At 35.0% G+C, this 19,600-nt stretch overlaps 1 protein-coding gene across 1 annotated transcript; it reads left to right on the forward strand.

Annotated features, from left to right (window-relative positions):
- Nucleotides 1–9,078: 9,078 nt before the first annotated feature.
- LOC126490466 (olfactory receptor 4K3-like) lies at nt 9,079–10,008 on the forward strand. The gene has a single exon (XM_050125403.1). The coding sequence runs from the start codon at nt 9,079–9,081 to the stop codon at nt 10,006–10,008; it is 930 nt and encodes a 309-aa protein (XP_049981360.1).
- Nucleotides 10,009–19,600: the final 9,592 nt, after the last annotated feature.

Here is a 19,600-nt window from a genome sequence, read left to right on the forward strand (position 1 = left end):
AGTCGTCATTGTCCGCTATATTCAGCGAGTCCGGTTTTATCCCATGGTTTTTCAGACCCGGGCCAGCTGGCCTTGGTGAGCTCCCGATAGAACATCCCCATTGTCTCAGTGTGTGGGTGCACCCCTCGCGGTCCTGAGTTCCTTGCTCGTGCTCTCTCTCCTTCTGCTCCTGATTTGGACCTTGGGGTTGTAGTCCGGTGCTCCAATGTGGGTCTCTGTCTTAGTCTCCTTTCATCGCCTGATGAAGGTTAATATTCAGGAGGATGGGATATCAATTTCTTTTAAATTTTAACAATTATCTTAGTGATATTACTTTTATAAAATGTGTGTTTTTACAGTCACAAAAGAGCCCAGTGCGATAGCTCAGGAAGTTAATCAGCTTCTTGTCAAACCAGAGGACCTGAGTTAAGTACCCAATAGCCCATATAGTTGAGGAAGTATGACAACTTCTATAAGTTTTGATTTAACATCCACAAATATTACCACAAATGCACACACAGAAGAATTAAATATATAAATGATTGTTGAAAAATAATAATTACATTGGAAGCTCTAAAAGATATTTTCCATTTGTAACCAAATAATAGCTCCCTATCCATCTATCTCATCTATCTATCTATCTATCTATCTATCTATCTATCTATCTATCTAGATATAGCTATATATGTTTGTATATATAACACTAATCATACTCATTTCACTTGTCATTACTTTTTCCCCATTTCTGTACTCACTGGTATCTTTCCAGTCACTCCTTCTTCATCTTCATTCATTTATAAAAAATAATTTACAATCTTTGTCCTCCTTTATCAGTGTCATTTCAATTAGATCGATCTATTTGTTCCCTTGATAATAGTCACTTTGAGTAGTCAAAATGTTATCTCAACACCTCAATCATTTTTTTCTTTTGTGTTGCTGTTGGTTTTTATTATAAATTATTAAGTTTTTTTGTTGTTCTTGTTTTAGTTTTTTTGTATTGTTTTGTTTTACTTGTTTATATATTCCTTTATTTGTTTGCTTTTTTATATATTTATTTTTTTGTTTGTTCACTAATGTTTAAACCCAGGGTCTAGTGTATGCTAGGGAATCTCCATAATACAGAGCTGTATATTCCCAATATTCTGCATTTTTTATATATTTAATGGGATCTTACTAAGTGACTCAGGTTTCTTTGACTTCAGTATTTCTAACCCAGCCTCCCAAGGAACTGGAATTACAGACTGTATCTTAATGTTAAGTATTCTTGATATGTATTTACCAAATACTTAACCATTCAAACCAACACCTTTCAAAATTTCATTGGCATTCATTTTAGAAGTAAAAAAATCCTAATATTATTAAATAAGTACATTAATCCAAACAGTCAAAGGAATATTTAGTAAAGGAAGTAATGTCAGATGTCATAGCATCTGATTTCAAATTATACCACAGAATCATATTTACAAATTACATGTGACAGATACAAAATAATAATGATGCCTGATTTATGCCTTAGAAATAACTTACAAAGCTCAGTTATTTGACTTTTACAACATGCCAAAATTATACAGTGGAAGATAGGGTAATCTCTTTAGTAAATTCAGAAGAAGGAATCTCACTGTATCTGTAGTCCTTACACAACAAAATTCAGAATAGATCAATAATATTAAATAGTTATCTTTTAAATGTCTTTTTATTATATTACCCAAAATATTGAAATTACTGAAGAAGAGACAAACATTATAGGAACATTTCAAATATAGGCATACATGAGAACTTTCTAAATAATGCTCCTCAACCCAGAAAATATGTTTTGATAAATGGGATTGCATAAAATCAAAGACTTTTACAAAGTAAAGGCAACAGTTAGAGTGAATAGAAAACTCTAGAATGAGAGAAAAAACTCCACCACTATTAACCCAATAAGGGAGTACTATACATACTATAAAAGAACGAAAATATTTAATCCTAATACCAAAAAATGATGCAATAAACATAAGTAGTCAAATTAACTGATTAGATATTGTCCAAAGAAGAAATGACTAATAAATATATGAAAAATGACACATTTAGCATCAAACAATGACATGTTTTTTAAGATAAATATTGCTATTTATGTTTGGAAAGGTATATATGTGTGAGGGTCAGGTTCATGGAGATCAATATCCTGGGAATAAAGACACCATTCACTGAAGACACAGAGTCCAGAGACCCCAAGCTGGACCTGACCTGAATGCTTCTCTGACAATGACTTTTATGGTAGGAGAAGGACTTACTAGTTCATTGTTAAAGTTGGTAGCTGCATCCACTCGCAAGTCCCGTACAGTCTGCAGGTTTCTGAGGGGGAAAGGTGGTCTGACCCACAAAACAGCAGGCTCAGTTGATCTGTGATCTAAGCTTTGTGTCTATAGTCTGTGTCTTCTTACATCTGGAATGATCTTTTTTTCATTTTCAGGTTTTAAACACACTATCTGCCAGCTCTGCTGTGTTTGAAATGCCCGTTCTGAACTAAAGTCCTCAAAAAAAAGTAAAAAAAAGTGCCTGTGTTAAAGACTCTTAAAGACTATGTGCTGCAAAAATAACATTTTGTAAAAAAATATTTATTTATTATGCATAAGTGTTATGTTTGCATATTTGTCTACAGGCTAGTAGAGGTCACAAGATCTCGTTATAGATGGTGGTGAGAGACCATGTAGTTGCTAGGAATTGAACTCAGAACTTCAGGAAGAGCAATGAGTGCTCTCAACCTCTGAGCCATCTCTCCAACCCCAATGACATGGTGGTTAAGAAAATCTCAACACACAGAATCCACACAGAGTTACTCACGGATATCTTTAACTCCAGCTTCAAGAATCAATCCTAGGACACCTGCATTCACATGCACACACACACACACACACACATGTTCATACACACACATGTTCATACACACAAACATGTACACAGACACACATAGATACGCCCACATACATAGAGATACAAAGACACACATTAAAATCAAATTAATCTGAAAATTATATCCTACAAAGATAATTGATTGATTAGAACTCATATGAGCTTGAAGAGCAATGATGTTGCCAGTCCAGAGCCTATTGTGCTATCATTAGCCCACTTAAGAACCATTTATGAACTACCTATTATTGACCTAAAATCCATCCGTGTGAATAAAAGGCATACTATCAGACAGTATATTAGGTAATTAGGAGAGATATTAGCCACCTGATGTTCCTACTCATGTATTTTTAACTATATTTTGTTTATAGGACTCTTTTTTGTTCTGTTAGTATAAACACTTCATGAAACTGTTATCACATTTAGTCATGGTTTTTAGGTAACTTGAAGCTCTGGTCCTGGGCTGGTCACTCATATTTGGTCTCAGAATAAACTATTCCTTCCTACTAATGATAGAGATGTGGTTTTGGTATATACACTATATACATTATTAAGCGAAATCCAGATTGAAATAGATATCACATTTTAAGCATTCTTACACACAGTATGATATATACAAGTAGAATTGTTTTCCCCAAACATGGCTTTTGGCAGCAGCTCATGTCTGGGTACCACCATGACCCTGGTGGCAGCACAGGCCACCCGGATCATTATGACCCTGGAAACAGCAAGGCTTTCAGACATGGTCATGGTCTCAAGTAGCTATACAGATCCCTGGCATCCTCACAGTTTTTTTGTGCTCACAGAAGTCACAGATATCAACCTAGACCCTGGCAGCCACTGGGCCACAGAGCCAGACATGGTCCTGTGCAGCAGCCTGGGAATGGACAACACAATAGTCCTGTGTGGCAGTGCAGGCCACACAGACCAGAATGTCTCCAGTGGCATCATGGCCCTCAGATGCCAACAGGGGCACAAGTTTGTGTTTTGACCCCTGGCATCTGTGTAGCCTACAGGGTTATCATGAGGCACAGGCAACAACACAGGTCTCAGTTGTATAACAATGGACCCAGACATTGTTCCTGGTAGCATTCTATCTAGTTCCAGATTGTACCATGACCCCAGGTGGCAGCAGAGGCCAGTCAGATTGGCATTGCATCCATGGCGATGTTACCCTTGGTACCCACATGGTACCAAGGAGCAGCCCAGATGCCTGGCATCTGCATGGCCTTTGATGGTATCAACTGCCTCAGGCATCAGCACACACCCTGGCTGTGGTATGGCCATGAACACAGACATGGTCCCTGGCAGCAGCTCAGGTTGATATCATCGTGTTCTCTGGTGATATTCAAATCAGCATCTCCCAGTTGTGACAACAATGTGATGACAGGTGTTGGCCAAGACTCTGGGCATTCCTTTGTCCTTGGTGGCAACATGAGCATCAGCTCAGACTCCAGCTGCAGTATGTCCTCCAGTCATGGTCCTAGACAGCAACCCAGCACCAGACATCATCCTGGTCCTTAGTGGCAAGGAGGCCACCAACATCAATCCATTCTTCACCATGCTTTCTTCTTCAGATCTGCTTCTTACCACACAAAGAAACCATTCTCTTTTTCTTTCTTTCCCATTTCTCCACCACATACTTATTAATCATAAGCTGCCACGTGGGTGTTTTTCATCTGCTTCGCATCAGGCAGCCCTGTTGATCCAAGCAGCATTTGTAAAAACACTATTAACATTACGTATAAAATAAGTCACTTAACACAGCAAGTCCACTACTATTTACTTGTATAAAATAAATCTGTGCATCTAACAAGCACAGGAATATTAACACTGTTGTATTCCTAACAGCTATATATTAGATGCAAATCTAATGTACTGAAGTGGGGAGTAGATAAATAGATTTGCATACAATGAAATAAAAGTAGTAGAATAAAATTACTAATACAACAGCATAGTTCAATCCCAAGTGCAGAGAGAAGAAACCATGATGACATAACAACTTATAACTTCTCAGGTATGTATCAAAGATGATAGACATTTTAGGGTAAAAAATTGTAGAAAGGAATTCTTAAATTGTTTATACAAATACAAACTTGCAAAGCCAATGTTTATAATAATCTGAAAATTTTCAACACTCTGGAAATTGAATAAAGGTTATGTTTTTCAGATAAATGTGTGAAAGTTTGTAACCCTGTGCAACATGGAAAAAATTCCTGTGTCAATACTTTTAAAATGATTACTAGATAAATCGATATATATGATACAAGATATGAAGGTTAAAATACATACTATTACATATAAAACAAATATGTAGAGTACATAGTATGTACAAAATGAGTTTATGGCATGTTATTAAGGCTTTAAAAAGAGGATACAATGCAATGGGTGAATGTGGAGACAATAATGTTGAGTGGAAAGACAGACACGAAGAAAAATGTAAGGTGTTCTCTGACTTATAGGCAAAAATTTTAAAAGTTGAATAAACAGGAAAATAGTAGAACTGTCATTCATCATTAATAGTAGATCAGAAAGAAAATAGAAGATATATAAGTTCATAATTACATGTGGCTAATAATTCTAGAAAATTAATGTCATGAATTAAAACTGCAGTTAGTACATTGATATTTAATGATGATGAGTTGAAGAGATTTTAGATGTTTTTATTGCACACACAGTACAATCAGTATAAAGTACTGATATACAATTTTCAAATATGTATTTATATCAAAACATAGTAGCGTTCTACTTAAGCATATATAATAAATGGATTTAAAAATAAAACATATTATATAAACTAAGAGAAGATTGTTTGCCTGAGCCTTATTGTGGTATGGGTTGATCATAAAGAACCAAAAGTCTGGGAGAAAATAAATGACACCAATAGTATTTTCAGATGTCATTACAATTATATAAATGTATATGCACAGCTGTAAACCTACAGACAAGTTGAAATTTTCATTCCCCAAATATTATTATATTTATTTTTGTGCATGTTCCCATGAACGTGTGTATGTTTGCCTATATCCGTGCAACAACATATGGTGTGGAGATTAAAATAAAATGTGATGGAGTCAGGTTTCTTCCTCTAACATGTGAGACCCAGTTAATTCTAATGAAATAACTCAGGTTATCAGCTTTGGCAACAAGTGATGTTCCCTGTTGTGGCATGTCACTGACCCATATTATTCAGTTTATAACATGTATGTTGTCATAACACATACAGAAATGGTAAATTATCTGCTATATATGTATTTATATACATATTCATGTCATATTGGGCTCTTTGTTGTATTCATCTGTATTAATAGGTTATTTATTTAATATATGTTAGAAAGTGCCCCCTAATCACTTAGAGAAGCAAACATAGTAAGTTTTTCCATAAACTTGATTTTCTAAACTGAACTAAAGGAAGTTCTGAGCATGATGTGACACCACAATATTCCTCTGAGCCAAAGGATGTAAAAGTTTACATGGACTCTTCAGTCAAAAGGAGAATGGCAGTGTCCCAAGGGTGATGTGGGTGCCACGTCCAAATGAACATAACAAATAACTACTGTGTGTACATATATAATTTTATGATATGAAAGATATAAGTCTAAAAGAAGAGCATCATATCCTTCTATAGAAATGACAATAACACATTTTTTTTTTATTTAACAGGCTTGTTAAACATTACAACATTGCTCAGGGACAACTGATACTTGATAACCATGCATTTAATGTATACAATGATGTGTTTTCACAGCTACAATTCCATGTAAAATTATACTTCCTTTGCTAGGTTTTCATTTTTTGTTTTCTTTTGTTTTGTGTTTCATTGTTGAGGGAGAAGGATTATATTCCACGCTGCACATATGTGAAAATCAGAGGACAACACTGGGTATTAGTTCTTAACTTGCAACTTACTTGAGACAGGGTCTGCCTGTGTATCGTCAGATAGCAGACCTAGCTTCTCAAGATTCCTGTGTTTCCAATGCTCATTTTGCCATAGGAATGTTGACAATATGTGTGTTTTCTGGCATTTGAATTCAACTTCTCCTGTTGGAGGAGAAAGCACTTTGGCCACTGATTCATCTACCTAGTCCTATCTAAGTCTACTTTATACTGGTCTTAATTAGCCACTGTCATTATATGGTGAAACAAACCCATAGAAATTAATTCAAGTAAAATAATTATGTGCTTACTGTATGCCTCCTTTTCTTCCTTCTCTAGTCTTTAGAAACCACTATTGTACTCTCTGCTTCTGAGATTCATTGTTTTAAATTTCTCACAAACCTGAGAAAACAACACAACACTTATTATTTTATGAAAAATATATTTAGCATTCATCTACATTGCCATAAATAATAGCATTGTGCTCTTTATTAAGACAATATAAATAATAATATATGTCTTTGTGTTCATTCTCTTGTCCACATGCACATGCTTTTATGCAGGTATCTCATATATATGTGGTAATATATATATATATATATATATCATACATCAAAGAACATGGAAATATGGCATTCTTTGATATGTGGATTTCACTTAATATATATCTCAAATGGTTGGATAGTACCCTTAGATTAGGTTTCTGTTAATTCTTTGTAAACGTTTTCATCAGTTATCACTGTGTACAGTCAACAGCAATATACAAGAGTTTTGTTTTTCAATCCCTAATAAAGCAACATATATTTTACTTCATTTAAAATTTGTAGCTTACATTTTTACAATTTTAACTGGAGCATACTGTTGAAATTAGGGAATTAATGCAAGTCATTTCTCATCCTTGATCCCCAAGGACTTGGACCAATTTAAAATACAGAACAGGAATGTTTCCAATGTTAACATGATTTTGTCAGTGTATATAAAAACCATACTAAGGTGAAATTCTTGCCAACATTGGTCACAGCAGAAATAACGTTGTTGCTATGTGGCACAGTGTCAGATTCAACCAGCATTTAGATGGAACATAATCAACTTGGGAAGACCTGATTGTTGAGATGATTGCGGTAGTGTAAGTATATCTCAAGTGATTGTTTACTGTCATTTTTTTTCCACACATACTTATTTTAAAAGGTTTTCCTGTATAGCAGCACTTTTGTATCACTAATTATTTTCAGGGAATTATCCATTTTATTTTAATTGCTCAATTTTCCAAAACATCATATAAAAATATCTTTCAAATAACATTTGAGACTTCTGGATATTTTAAGTAGTTTTATATATTCACTTAAACGAAACTCTTATGTTGCATGAAAAGTTACTAGGCTCTGCTCAAAAAGCATTATGTTGATAGGACATTTACATTACTCTAAAATCATCTCATTATCTTAGAATTTTGATATGTATTTTCTGTAGTCAATAAAGTAGAGAAGCAAGTAAACAAATAGTGGTAAGGAGATGAGAATGCTGACGGCTTGAATAGTTCACTGTCATCTCACCCATTAATATCAGTTATCTAAAAATGACATTTTATACAAGAAAAGAAGAAAGGAGACAAAAATGTATAGAAGCAGGAAAATTAGCTTTCATTTATTAATTATTCAGAATACCATATGACATCTCACCACATAGAATTGAAAGAAGGTCAAAATAGGACAATAAGTAACGTCCCTCAAGCCTCTGAATGTATTATTGCTCACAGATATACTCTAATGGGTAAGTCAAAAATCAAGGAAAGGCTTAATGTTAACAATGTATCATTAGTAACTGGCTACATAATATATTTGATGAAAAAATTCTCATGTTTTATAGTAAATAGTTTTAATTACGTGCGTTCATACAAAGTCAAGAGTATATTTTTGCCTGGGAATTTTGTAATCATTGTCCTTTTGTAATATGATAAACAAGTAAATGGATTATAGCTATGTCTCTAATACTCATTTAAAAATCATTTCTTATTCCATTCATACAAGCAGATTAAAGCTTGAAAAGATGCAAAGAGAATATGTGCAACTGATAGTTTTGAACAATATACTCATATTGATGCCAATAAATATTGTCTTTTAGATGTAGAAAGATTTTGACACATCAATCTACATTTAGAAACCTTCCATGATTATACACAATCTACCAAAAAGCAACATTTATTAAAAATTTGACTGGTCATAATGTGCAGATATAATTTATATTGCCCTTATATTACTCAGAATAAAAGTTTTTGTTTCTGTTTCAGGAATTCTTTGTTATGCTCTTTCTCTCACATCCATTGGAGCACAAATGGGAGAAGCAAACCAGACTCTAGTGTCTGAATTTATTTTTCAGGGACTTTGTACTTCAAGGGAACTGCAGATCTTTCTCCTGCTGCCATTTTCCATCCTCTACCTGATGACTGTGGCAGGCAACCTCTTTGTTGTGATATTAATCATCACTGATCATCATCTCCATTCTCCCATGTACTTTCTGTTAGCCAATCTCTCATTTGTTGACTTCTGCCTTGCATCAGTAAATACACCCAAACTGATCACAGACCTCCTAAAAGAAAATAAAACCATTTCTTTCTGGGGCTGCATGAGCCAGATCCTTTGTGTGCATTTCTTTGCAGGGGGTGAGATGGTTCTTCTTGTAACAATGGCCTATGACCGCTATGTGGCCATCTGCAGGCCACTCCACTACACCAGCATCATGGACAGACAGAAGTGTATCTGGCTGGTTGTGATATCATGGATCATTGGGTTTGTGCATGGCATTAGTCAACTGATCCTGATTTTGGAACTACCTTTCTGTGGTCCAAGAGTGATAGACAGCTTTTTCTGTGATATTCCTTTGGTGTTGAAATTAGCCTGCATGAATACTGATACTCTGGGAAACTTGATAAATGCTGACAGTGGTGTTTTAGCAACAACTTGTTTCATTCTCTTGCTGATATCTTACACTTACATTCTATTGACTATTCGGCTTCACTCTAAAGATGGCTCATCAAAAGGCTCGTCAAAGGCACTCTCTACCTGCACCTCCCATATCATAGTGGTTGTGCTATTCTTTGGACCCTGCATTTTTATCTATCTGTGGCCAGTCAGCATCACATGGGTGGATAAGTTTCTTGCTGTGTTTTATACAATCATCACGCCGCTCCTGAATCCAGCAATCTATACATTAAGAAATAATGATATTAAAAATGCCATAATTAAGCTGAAAAGTCACAGGTAAATTTGGGGTTAATTTTCAGACACCTCTTCTCAGAAGAAAATTAATTGTGTGCATAATATTTTAGCTGTATTTTGACCACAAAGCTGCATATATTACTTATTTTTGCATGGCATTTGTTGTAAGAATATATGGCTATGAAAATAACTACTATGAAATTACATTCAGAAGTTTAACACTTAGACTTTTACCACTTAGAAAGAGTATTATCTACATTGTATTTGTCTCTGAAGATTAGATGATGATAATGTTAGACAAATAATGATCAAAAAATAATAATCACTGCAATATTTTAATCATGTCAAATTGTTGCAACAATGTGCGTATCATTTTAACTAAATTATTATTTACAAAGTTCTCATTAAATCATTCTTAAATTATTCTTCAAAATTCCAATCCTAACTCTAACATCATTGCAAGAGATACTGAAGTTATGTCAAGGTCTACATAGTCTTAGAAATGAAAGTGATTTACAAATCTAATCATGCTCGTTGCCTTGCATTGACCTAATCTCTGCCATTTTTCTAATTGTACCTAATCAAATGAAGTCATTATCCCCTTTGTTCTATAACTAAAATGGCAGTGTTTATAATATTAGAATAAACATTCCTCAGTCCACAAATTCCTTTTATGAACTGGATTTTACTTTACATTATGAAAGTAGTTCAGTGTGGTAAAATTATATGCTTTTGAATATAATATATTATGTGTATATGTAGGTACATATGTTTACACATATGTGTATAGATTAATCATGTTAGTTGCCATTTGATAATGTCTGGCATTTGCTTATAAAACTATATGCATACACATTTATAACAGTTTGACATCTAGTGTAATTCTAAAAAAATGGTGTGATAATTCTCTGAATATCCTGTCCTAATATTTCATGAACTAGGTTGCAATCAATCTGTATGTGTATCCTAATAAGCTAAATATTTTCCCATAACATAAACTAGTAAAAACATGCAAATACTTGCATCATGCTTTACTGAAATCATATTAGAGATAAGCAAGGCTTATGTGTGTTCATGCATCTTGGCATATGGAGAATATACTTGCAAGTTTTGGTATCTTTCTCCTAAAATATTATCTCAGCTATTTTTATAGATTTAACAATGTAACATTTATAGTTACAATTTTTCCCTAGTGAAATTTGTTCTTTATTAATATCTGCAATAAGCTGACTGCATCTGACTAATGTTCCTGAACTCTAACTTCTCTCCCACTCCTATTATCCACTTCCCCAGTCACATGCACAGCACTCCTTTTATATACTTATGTTTAGGCTTTTTGCTTTTACCTTGTAGCCTACCTACTCCCAACCCATTCACCTTCCACTTCTCAGAAAGAGTAAGCCCTCCCACATCAAGAAAAATTGGAACATTCAGTTAAGTCAGGAACAACCTCCTCCTCCCATGCATCACGAATGGGAAAGGTATACACAATAAGGAATGGGTTCTAAAATGCCAGCTCTTGCATCAGGGATAGATCCTGGTCACACTTCCAGGGGCCCCACAAATAGAACAGGCTACACAACTGACTCCCACAACAGAAACATGAACCAATGAAATCCAATAGAAGACCCTGACAGTAATCCGCACACCTATGTACACCTGATTTTTGACAAAGAAGCCAAAACTGTAAAATGGAAATAAACCAAGAATTCTGAAGAGAGGAAACCAAAATAGCTGAGAAATGTTTAAAGAAATGTTCAGGGAAATGCAAATCAAAAAACTTTGAAATTACATCTTGTGCCTGTCAGAAAGCCTATAATCAAACTCATAAGTGACAGCTCATACTTGTGAGGATGTAGAGCAAGAGGAAGATTCCTCCACTCCTGTTGGATGTGTAAACTTGTCTAGCAACTTTGGAAATTAATATGGTGGTTTCTTAAAAAAATTGGGAATAGACTTACCTCATAGTGATTTTAGAAAGGAATACAAATAAAAGACTGTCTTGAGTTTAAAAGAGACTACAATTTTAAACTGTGTTGAAAACTGTAAAAGATAACCAGGGACTTTTGAGGTTAAACCCAATGCATTTGAATTATGATATGGCTACAGTCTATGGGTCAGGAAATGAAATATAATTGTTTATTAAGAATGACATCCATAAACTCATGTATTTAAATGACTGTTTTGCATTTGTTTTGATTGAATGGTTTGAGATGTGTTAAGAATGACTTTGTAATAGAATGTGCATCCTTTGGTAGTGGGCTTTGAACTTTCAAAAGCCCACACCATTCCCAGTAAACCCACAGATTTCCCTCTCCTTTCTCTTTCCCTCGCCCTCTCTCTTTCTCCCTCTGCTTCATGGATAAAGCATATGAATAAAATATGACCTCTTAGTTACTGTTCCAGAGTAATGTCTGACTGTCTACCTGCCTGCATGGTACTGTGCTCCCTGACATGATGGTCATGGACTATAGCTCTCTTGGACATTGAGCTCCAAATTAAATGCTTTTAAAATAAGTTGCTTACATTATGGTGTGTTGTCATAGCAATAGAAAGTTAACTAAGAAAATGAGAGTGGAATTTGAAGTTATTTTTAATTTATGTATACCAAATATTAGTTACATAGGCATATTTTAAATATTCCAGATCTGAGGATTAGAAAACCTAGATCTAAATCAGATGAAAGCAAATCCAATCTCTTGTGGGTCATTAATTTTATCTTGAATTAAGAAGCTTCTTTTCCTAATACAAAAAAACATTATGTGCAATGTTAATAACAGAGTAACAAACTGGTAATTTTCGAAAAAGAAACCCCAAGTAAATCCAGACTGGAGACTGTTCAGTTTGTAAAGTGATGATCCTTAGATAGTCCATGTCAAAGTACGAAATACGTTAATTCTGTGATCTGTATCTCTCCTAACTGCCATAAGCCCTTCCTTTTCTTCCATTTTTGATCAGCCTAATTGTTAGTATCACTGAAAAGTCTCCACCAGCACTCCTGGCCTATTGACCACACTGTAAACTTTATTTTTATTTATTTTTTATTAAAAATTTCCACCTCCTCCCATTTCCCTCCCCCTCACCTTCCTCTCCAGTCCAAAGAGCAGTCAGGATTCCCATCCCTGTGGGAAGTCCAAGGTCCCCCCCCCCCTCCATCCAGGTCTAGGAAGGTGAGCATCCAAACAGACTAGGCTCCCACAAAGCTAGTACATGCAATAGAATCAAAACCCAGTGCCATTGTCCTTGGCTTCTCAGTCAGCCCTCGTTGTCAGCCACATTCAGAGAGTCCGGTTTGATCACATGTTTTTCAGTCCCAGTCCAGCTGGCCTTGGTGAGTTCCCAATAGATCAGCCCCACCATCTCAGTGGGTGGGCGCACCCCTCGAGGTCCTGACTTCCTTGCTCCTGTTCTCCCTCCATCTGCTCCTCATTTAGGCCTTGGGAGCTCAGTCCAGTGCTCCAGTGTGGGTCTCTGTCTCTATCTCCATCCATTGCCAGATGAAGGTTCTATGGTGATATGCAAGATATTCATCAGTGTGGCTATAGGATAGAGCCAGTTCAGGCGCCCTCTTGTCAGCTGCCCAAGGAACTAGCTGGGGACATATCCTCAGACTCCTGGGAACCCCTCTATAGTCAAGTCTCTTGCCAACCCTAAAATGGCTCCCTTAATTAAGATATATACTTCCCTGCTCCCATATCCACCTTTCCTCCAACCCAACTGTCCCATTCCCCCAAGCTCTCCCCATCCTCCCCTTCTCCCTTCTCTCTCCCCATCTCCCCTTACGCCCACCCTACCCTCACCTCCAAGTTCCCAATTTTTTCCTGGCAATCTTGTCTACTTTCAATATCCAGGAGGATAACTATATATTTTTCTTTGGGTTCACCTTCTTATTTAGCTTCTCTAGGATCACGAATTATAGGCTCAGTGTCCTTTATTTATGGCTAGAATCCACTTATGAGTGAGTGCATACCATATTCATCTTTCTGGGTCTGGGTAGCCTCACTCAGAATAGTGTTTTCTATTTCTATCCATTTACATGCAAAATTCAAGATGTCATTGTTTTTCACCGCTGAGTAGTACTCTAATGCATATATATTCCACACTTTTTTTTTTATCCATTCTTCCATTGAGGGGCCTCTAGGACCCAAATAAACTACTTTGAGGTTTTTGAATTTGGGTTGATGGTACTCTCTAGTTCTTTGTAAATACATGTTTTCAAACCATTTCTTCTTTGTTCTCTTTATAAAGAAGAATATATTGCCAATGTTAACTCTGAAGGACTTTAAGCCAGATATCCATTGCACCCACTCACACACAGTTATATGTAGATTTTTAAAATTTAAATAAACAGTAAGTGATAGAACTGTGAAATAAATAATAATTTAAATGAAATATAAACAAAATTATTACATATATTTATGTGTGTTTACATGTGAACATGTATTTAGGCATATCTATATATGTATACTAACCCAATGTACAGCACATGTGTGGAAGTCAGAAGATAATTTCAAGGAGCTGGTCTCCCCTTCCACCAACAGAGTCTGACTCACTTATTATTCCTTGCAACAAGTGACTTTTCCTGATATGGCCTCTTCCTGGTCCATGTGACTCATCTTATAACATATATGTTATTAGAACACATACAAAACACTAATGTAAAAATTATAAAATATTTGTAAAATTAAAGAAATTATATTTTTTTATTATTGAGATCTTGGATTGAGTGCAAGAGAAGGTGGAGGCTAGGGAACCCCAAGGACTGTGAAATCCCAACTCTTTTCAAATACTTGGTCCTGTTTATGGAAAACTTTCAAAGACAGAAGCTTCTGTTGTCAATATCTATTAAACACACTGACATGAAAGACACTTGACAACATTGGTCAAAGCAGAAAGTACACTGTAATAGTGCCACGTTTAGGGATGATTAGAGGGACCATCATCCAAAAGAGGGACCTGGTTTACAAATTGATTCTTGTAGATTGAGTACTTCATAAAATAATTGTTGTATCATTTTCATCTCATCCTCTCTTTTAAGGATTGTTTGTCTGATTGTTTTAGTAGCACATATTTTTGATGATTGTACAGGGAGATGTGCCTATGTAATTATTGTGTTTGAAAAAAAAGTATATCATACAAATTTTCCCTTCCAACAAATCCTTGAGAACTTTGGCTACTTAAAGCAGTTTTACATGCTCATATCTAATGATATTTTGCTGTAACCTTACAAGTTCTAAGTCTTTCAACTTGGAGAAGTATGGTTGCCAAGACAACAAATTTTATGCAATATTATGTGGTTATCTATGCATTAATAGATGCTGTATTTTTCTAAGATATACAAAATACAGCAAGAAAGTAGTTAATAGAGATTAAAGGAAATGAGAAAATATGGGCATAAAGTAATCATATTTGTTTGATAATTCCCAAAATCAATTAAAAGGTAAAGAAAATGAAACTGATATTCAAGTTTTAGGGCACTGAATTTTGGATACAATGAAATTGCAGTAACTTTTATGTAAACACTGTTTTTGTATTTCATTAAAATGAGCCAAGTGCCTTGATTTACAAATATCAATTTTGTTTTTAGAATACTCAATATCTAGTTTCCTATCAGTTACCTTCCGTTTTGGAAGTGATAATACAGGCTTTAAAACTAAAAATACAATGAAAAATACAGTAATTAATGAGGAATTATAATGGAAGAATGTCAAGGAAGGAAGAAAAGATTGAGAAGCGTGGAATCATTATGAATAAATTATTCAAACTATTATATGAAATATCACCATAGAGTATAAAGCCAGTACATATATGACAATAAGTAACACAATCAGGCCTGTAAATAGATGAATGTTAGAACATTCACTTTGATAATTTAGTCAAAAATAAAGGAAAGACATAATGCTAACAATGTGTCTTTAGCACCTGGGTTCTCAATGTACTCAATGAAGAGTTTTTCTCACACTTTGTAGTAAGCGTGGAGTAGCACAGATTTTAATTGGTCTTAGTAATAAAATCCAAAGTCAGATATAGGGGTTAATATTGAAAGAAACAGAGTAACCAGCCACTAGTTCTTAAGTTTACTAGATCCTCAGACCAAGTTGGCCATCCTGTCCCAATGAATCCTCAGACTGAATGTCCTCATTAAAAAAGCCTCAAACTCGAAAAGAGGGTGTTGCAACACTAAATGCCTGTGTTTAGAAGTAAAGGGCCTGAGCTGGTGAGAGGAATCATTGAGTTAAATAGTTCGCTGTGCAAATCTAATGAACTGAGGTTGTTCCCTGGATCCTGTAGTGGAAGGAGAGAGCCTACCCGTGTTAAGCTGCCTTCCAACTTCCACGAAGATGCCATGGGACACATGCCATGGCACACATGCCCATACAATGCACATTATAGAGTCAGACAGTAGGAAGATATAGCAATAAAGAGAACCTTCAGTAAGCTAATGTCACATATGAAAAAAATAGAAGAAGCCAAGCTTCCAGATAGTTAAGGAAATAACAAAGATCAGAATAAAAATTTAAAAAAATCAATTTAAGAGAAAAAGAATAAAATATCAGTGAATTTGTCATTTTACTTTTCTGTTTTGTTTTTTTTCCAGTTTTATTTACTTTTAATTGGCAAATTAAAATTGTATATTTTAAAATAATAATGGGATGTTTACAAGAAACATGTAATACAGGATAGATGGTGATAGATATAAAGAAATAAGATAGATAGATAGATAGATAGATGATAGATAGATAGATAGATAGATAGATAGATAGATAATAGGTAGATGATAGATTAAAAACACATAGATAATTATTTCATTCTTTACCATGGCTATTCTAGGAATTAGAGTGGGTTTTATCCTTAGTAGAGATGAGCATCTGGAACAAAACCCAACACTGCATGACAGGAAATGGCATTGACACGGGCTTCCTCCCATCTCCCCTCATGACTGTATCTGAGATGCTGTGGCAGCAGAAGTGTTTGATCGTGTTTGGACCAATGTGGTAGACATACTGGAAGATCTCATTAAGAAAACCTGGGAATCTGCATTCATAGGTACTTATTTATCGAGTTTGGCCTTCTGGACCATCCCACCACATCTCTCACTCCCCACCTCGTGTTTGGGCTGGACCCAAAACATGACTGAAACAAGAAGTGACCATTCTGCTTTCTACACAGGCAATCTTTGAGCCCGTAAAAGGGACATTGTTCTGGAGAATCTTCTTTGTCCCACTATATAACCTGTTTTTCTATCACTGATATGATCTTCACAGTTGCCGGTTGTCCACTGGAGTCTTTGTTTATCTATCTTTGTCTATTGCATAAACTCATGGTTACTCAGGACACACATTCCTTGTTAATTTTTCTTTTTTGGAGTTGCTGCTGTTGGGGACCATCAATTTTGCTGTGCTGTGTTCCCATCTCCATTTGTCTTGAGATGGACTGACAATTTGGGAGTATCTATCTAATGTCTCTCTTGATGAATTTTCTGGCTTTCCTATCATTTTCTTTTGTAAAGCCATGGTGGTCAGCAAGGACCCTCACTGTGACTTCTTATATTTGCTAGGACTTCCTTCAGTACCCAGTTACTTTTTAATGTACTGCTTTACAATAATGAAACAAATTTTTATGCTATGTCACTGTTGTTTAAAAGAAAATATTTATTTAACAGCATTATTGGAACTTCCTTTCTATCTCCCAGCAAGCTAGGAGTAAGGAACCTGAGTTCCAAGGCATGAGGCTCAAATGTCTTGCCCAATGCCACTAGCATGCTAGACAAAACCCTGGCTTTCCATCCACCACAGTGTCAAGAAGAAAGTAATGCCCTGGTCTAGCATGGGCATTCCCTGCCATGATCTAAAACCTTTAGATATATGTCTTTCAATGTATTTCTGAGGGTCTTTATTACCCATTTCTGTTTATTTATCATATACTTTAGAGTTTGATTTGAACTTTCTGTAACTGCTAGCTCTATAGGATTATGTGGTATTCCTATAATATACTTTACATTTTGAGGAGAAACCAACTATTTCATTTTTTTAGAAACACATGCTGTAATGTTGTCACTCTTAATTTATACAGGTATGTCCATGGTGGCCATAACTTTCAGCAAATGTGTGATTACCAAATCAGTGTTATCTAAACTTAAAGCAGTTTCCCATTGAAATATTGAATAGCTATCAATGGTATAGTGTACACAATTTAAATATCCAAACCCTACAAAATGGAACACATCTATCAAACAAATATCATTCATTTTAATTTCTGCAGGTAGCGGAATTTCTTTGTATAACATCGAAGTAGAACATTTCCTTATAATTTCCCTGGCTTGTTGCCAAGTGATAAAAAAATCTATTTTAAAAAATCTTTACTATTGACATAATGTATTTTACAAAATTCCAAAGCCTCCAGCACATTTCCTGTCAATAGTTGATCAATTTGTTCATTACCTTGTGCTAGAGGGTCTGGCAGACCCATATGTGATCAGTTGTTTGTTATATATACAGGATGATTTTTATTCCTGATTATTTAGGGTTATCGTATAAATAATAAAGTTAATCCTGTATCATGCAGTATAAATTCAGCAGTTTCAATGTGCAAAACAACTCTTCCTGCATATTGCAAAAATATGTTAAGCAGTTCTAAAAAATCTATTAGTACCATAAGAATAGCACATAATTTTGACTTTTGGACAAAAACATAAGAGCTTTGAACCACTTTTCTTAAATTTTATATTGTGTAACCTGCCTTTCTGATGTATTTGCATAAGTATAGAATGTAAGAAATTCAGATACCATTGTTACCTTTACAGTCTGAGGAAGGATCCACTTAGTTTTTTGTAAGTTAAATTATCTTACTTTTTGGATATTTGTTGTTATCTCCCCCCTTCCAAAAAATACTGCAAGTTCTTTTTCAAAGTAGGTTTTCTGCCCATAACTTTTCAATTTAATCATTAGTAAGAGGTACTACAATTTATGCTGAGTCTATTCCTGCTAATTGATGAAGTCTCAATTTCCCTTTTAGTGTCAACTCAGAAACATTTTTCTCGTAAGTTTTCAATTTTTTACCCTGTTCATGTGGTAATAAGATCCTTTCTAAGATAATGTCTTCTCTATACATTAAAATCCCTGTATGATAATTCTTAGAGGGTAATATAATCTGAATGTAGCTGAGATTCTGATCCACATTCTGTAATTCCTCTTCCACCAAAGCCAATTCTCCCCCAATTTCAGCTGATAATTTCCTGGGAAAGTTTAAGTAATAGTCATCACTTAAGATTTTGAACAAATTATTCAGTCTATCAGGTTTTACTCCAATAGTGGAACATAGATTTAAAAAAAGATCTCCTAGCAGTATTTGAAAATTACTGCCTGCAATTGATCTCTCCTATTTTGTACACTGTGGGGTCTAATTTTTTTGTAAACCTATCTTAGAAACTAAATAATAATAGAATCTTCTTTTTATATTTTTCAGGATTATTTTGCAATCCCCAACAAGGGAAAATTTCTTTACTACTTCAAACAGTATTTATTATTTATTTATTTATTTATTAAAAATTTCCACCTCCTCCCCTCTCCCATTCCCCTCCCCCTCCCTCTCCAGTCCAAAGAGCAGTCAGGATTCCCATCCCTGTGGGAAGTCCAAGG

This window comes from Alexandromys fortis, unplaced genomic scaffold (genome assembly GCF_014885135.2).
Source record: "Alexandromys fortis isolate MF-2015 unplaced genomic scaffold, M_Fortis_MF-2015_v1.1 scaffold_229, whole genome shotgun sequence".
Taxonomy (NCBI): Eukaryota; Metazoa; Chordata; class Mammalia; order Rodentia; family Cricetidae; genus Alexandromys; species Alexandromys fortis.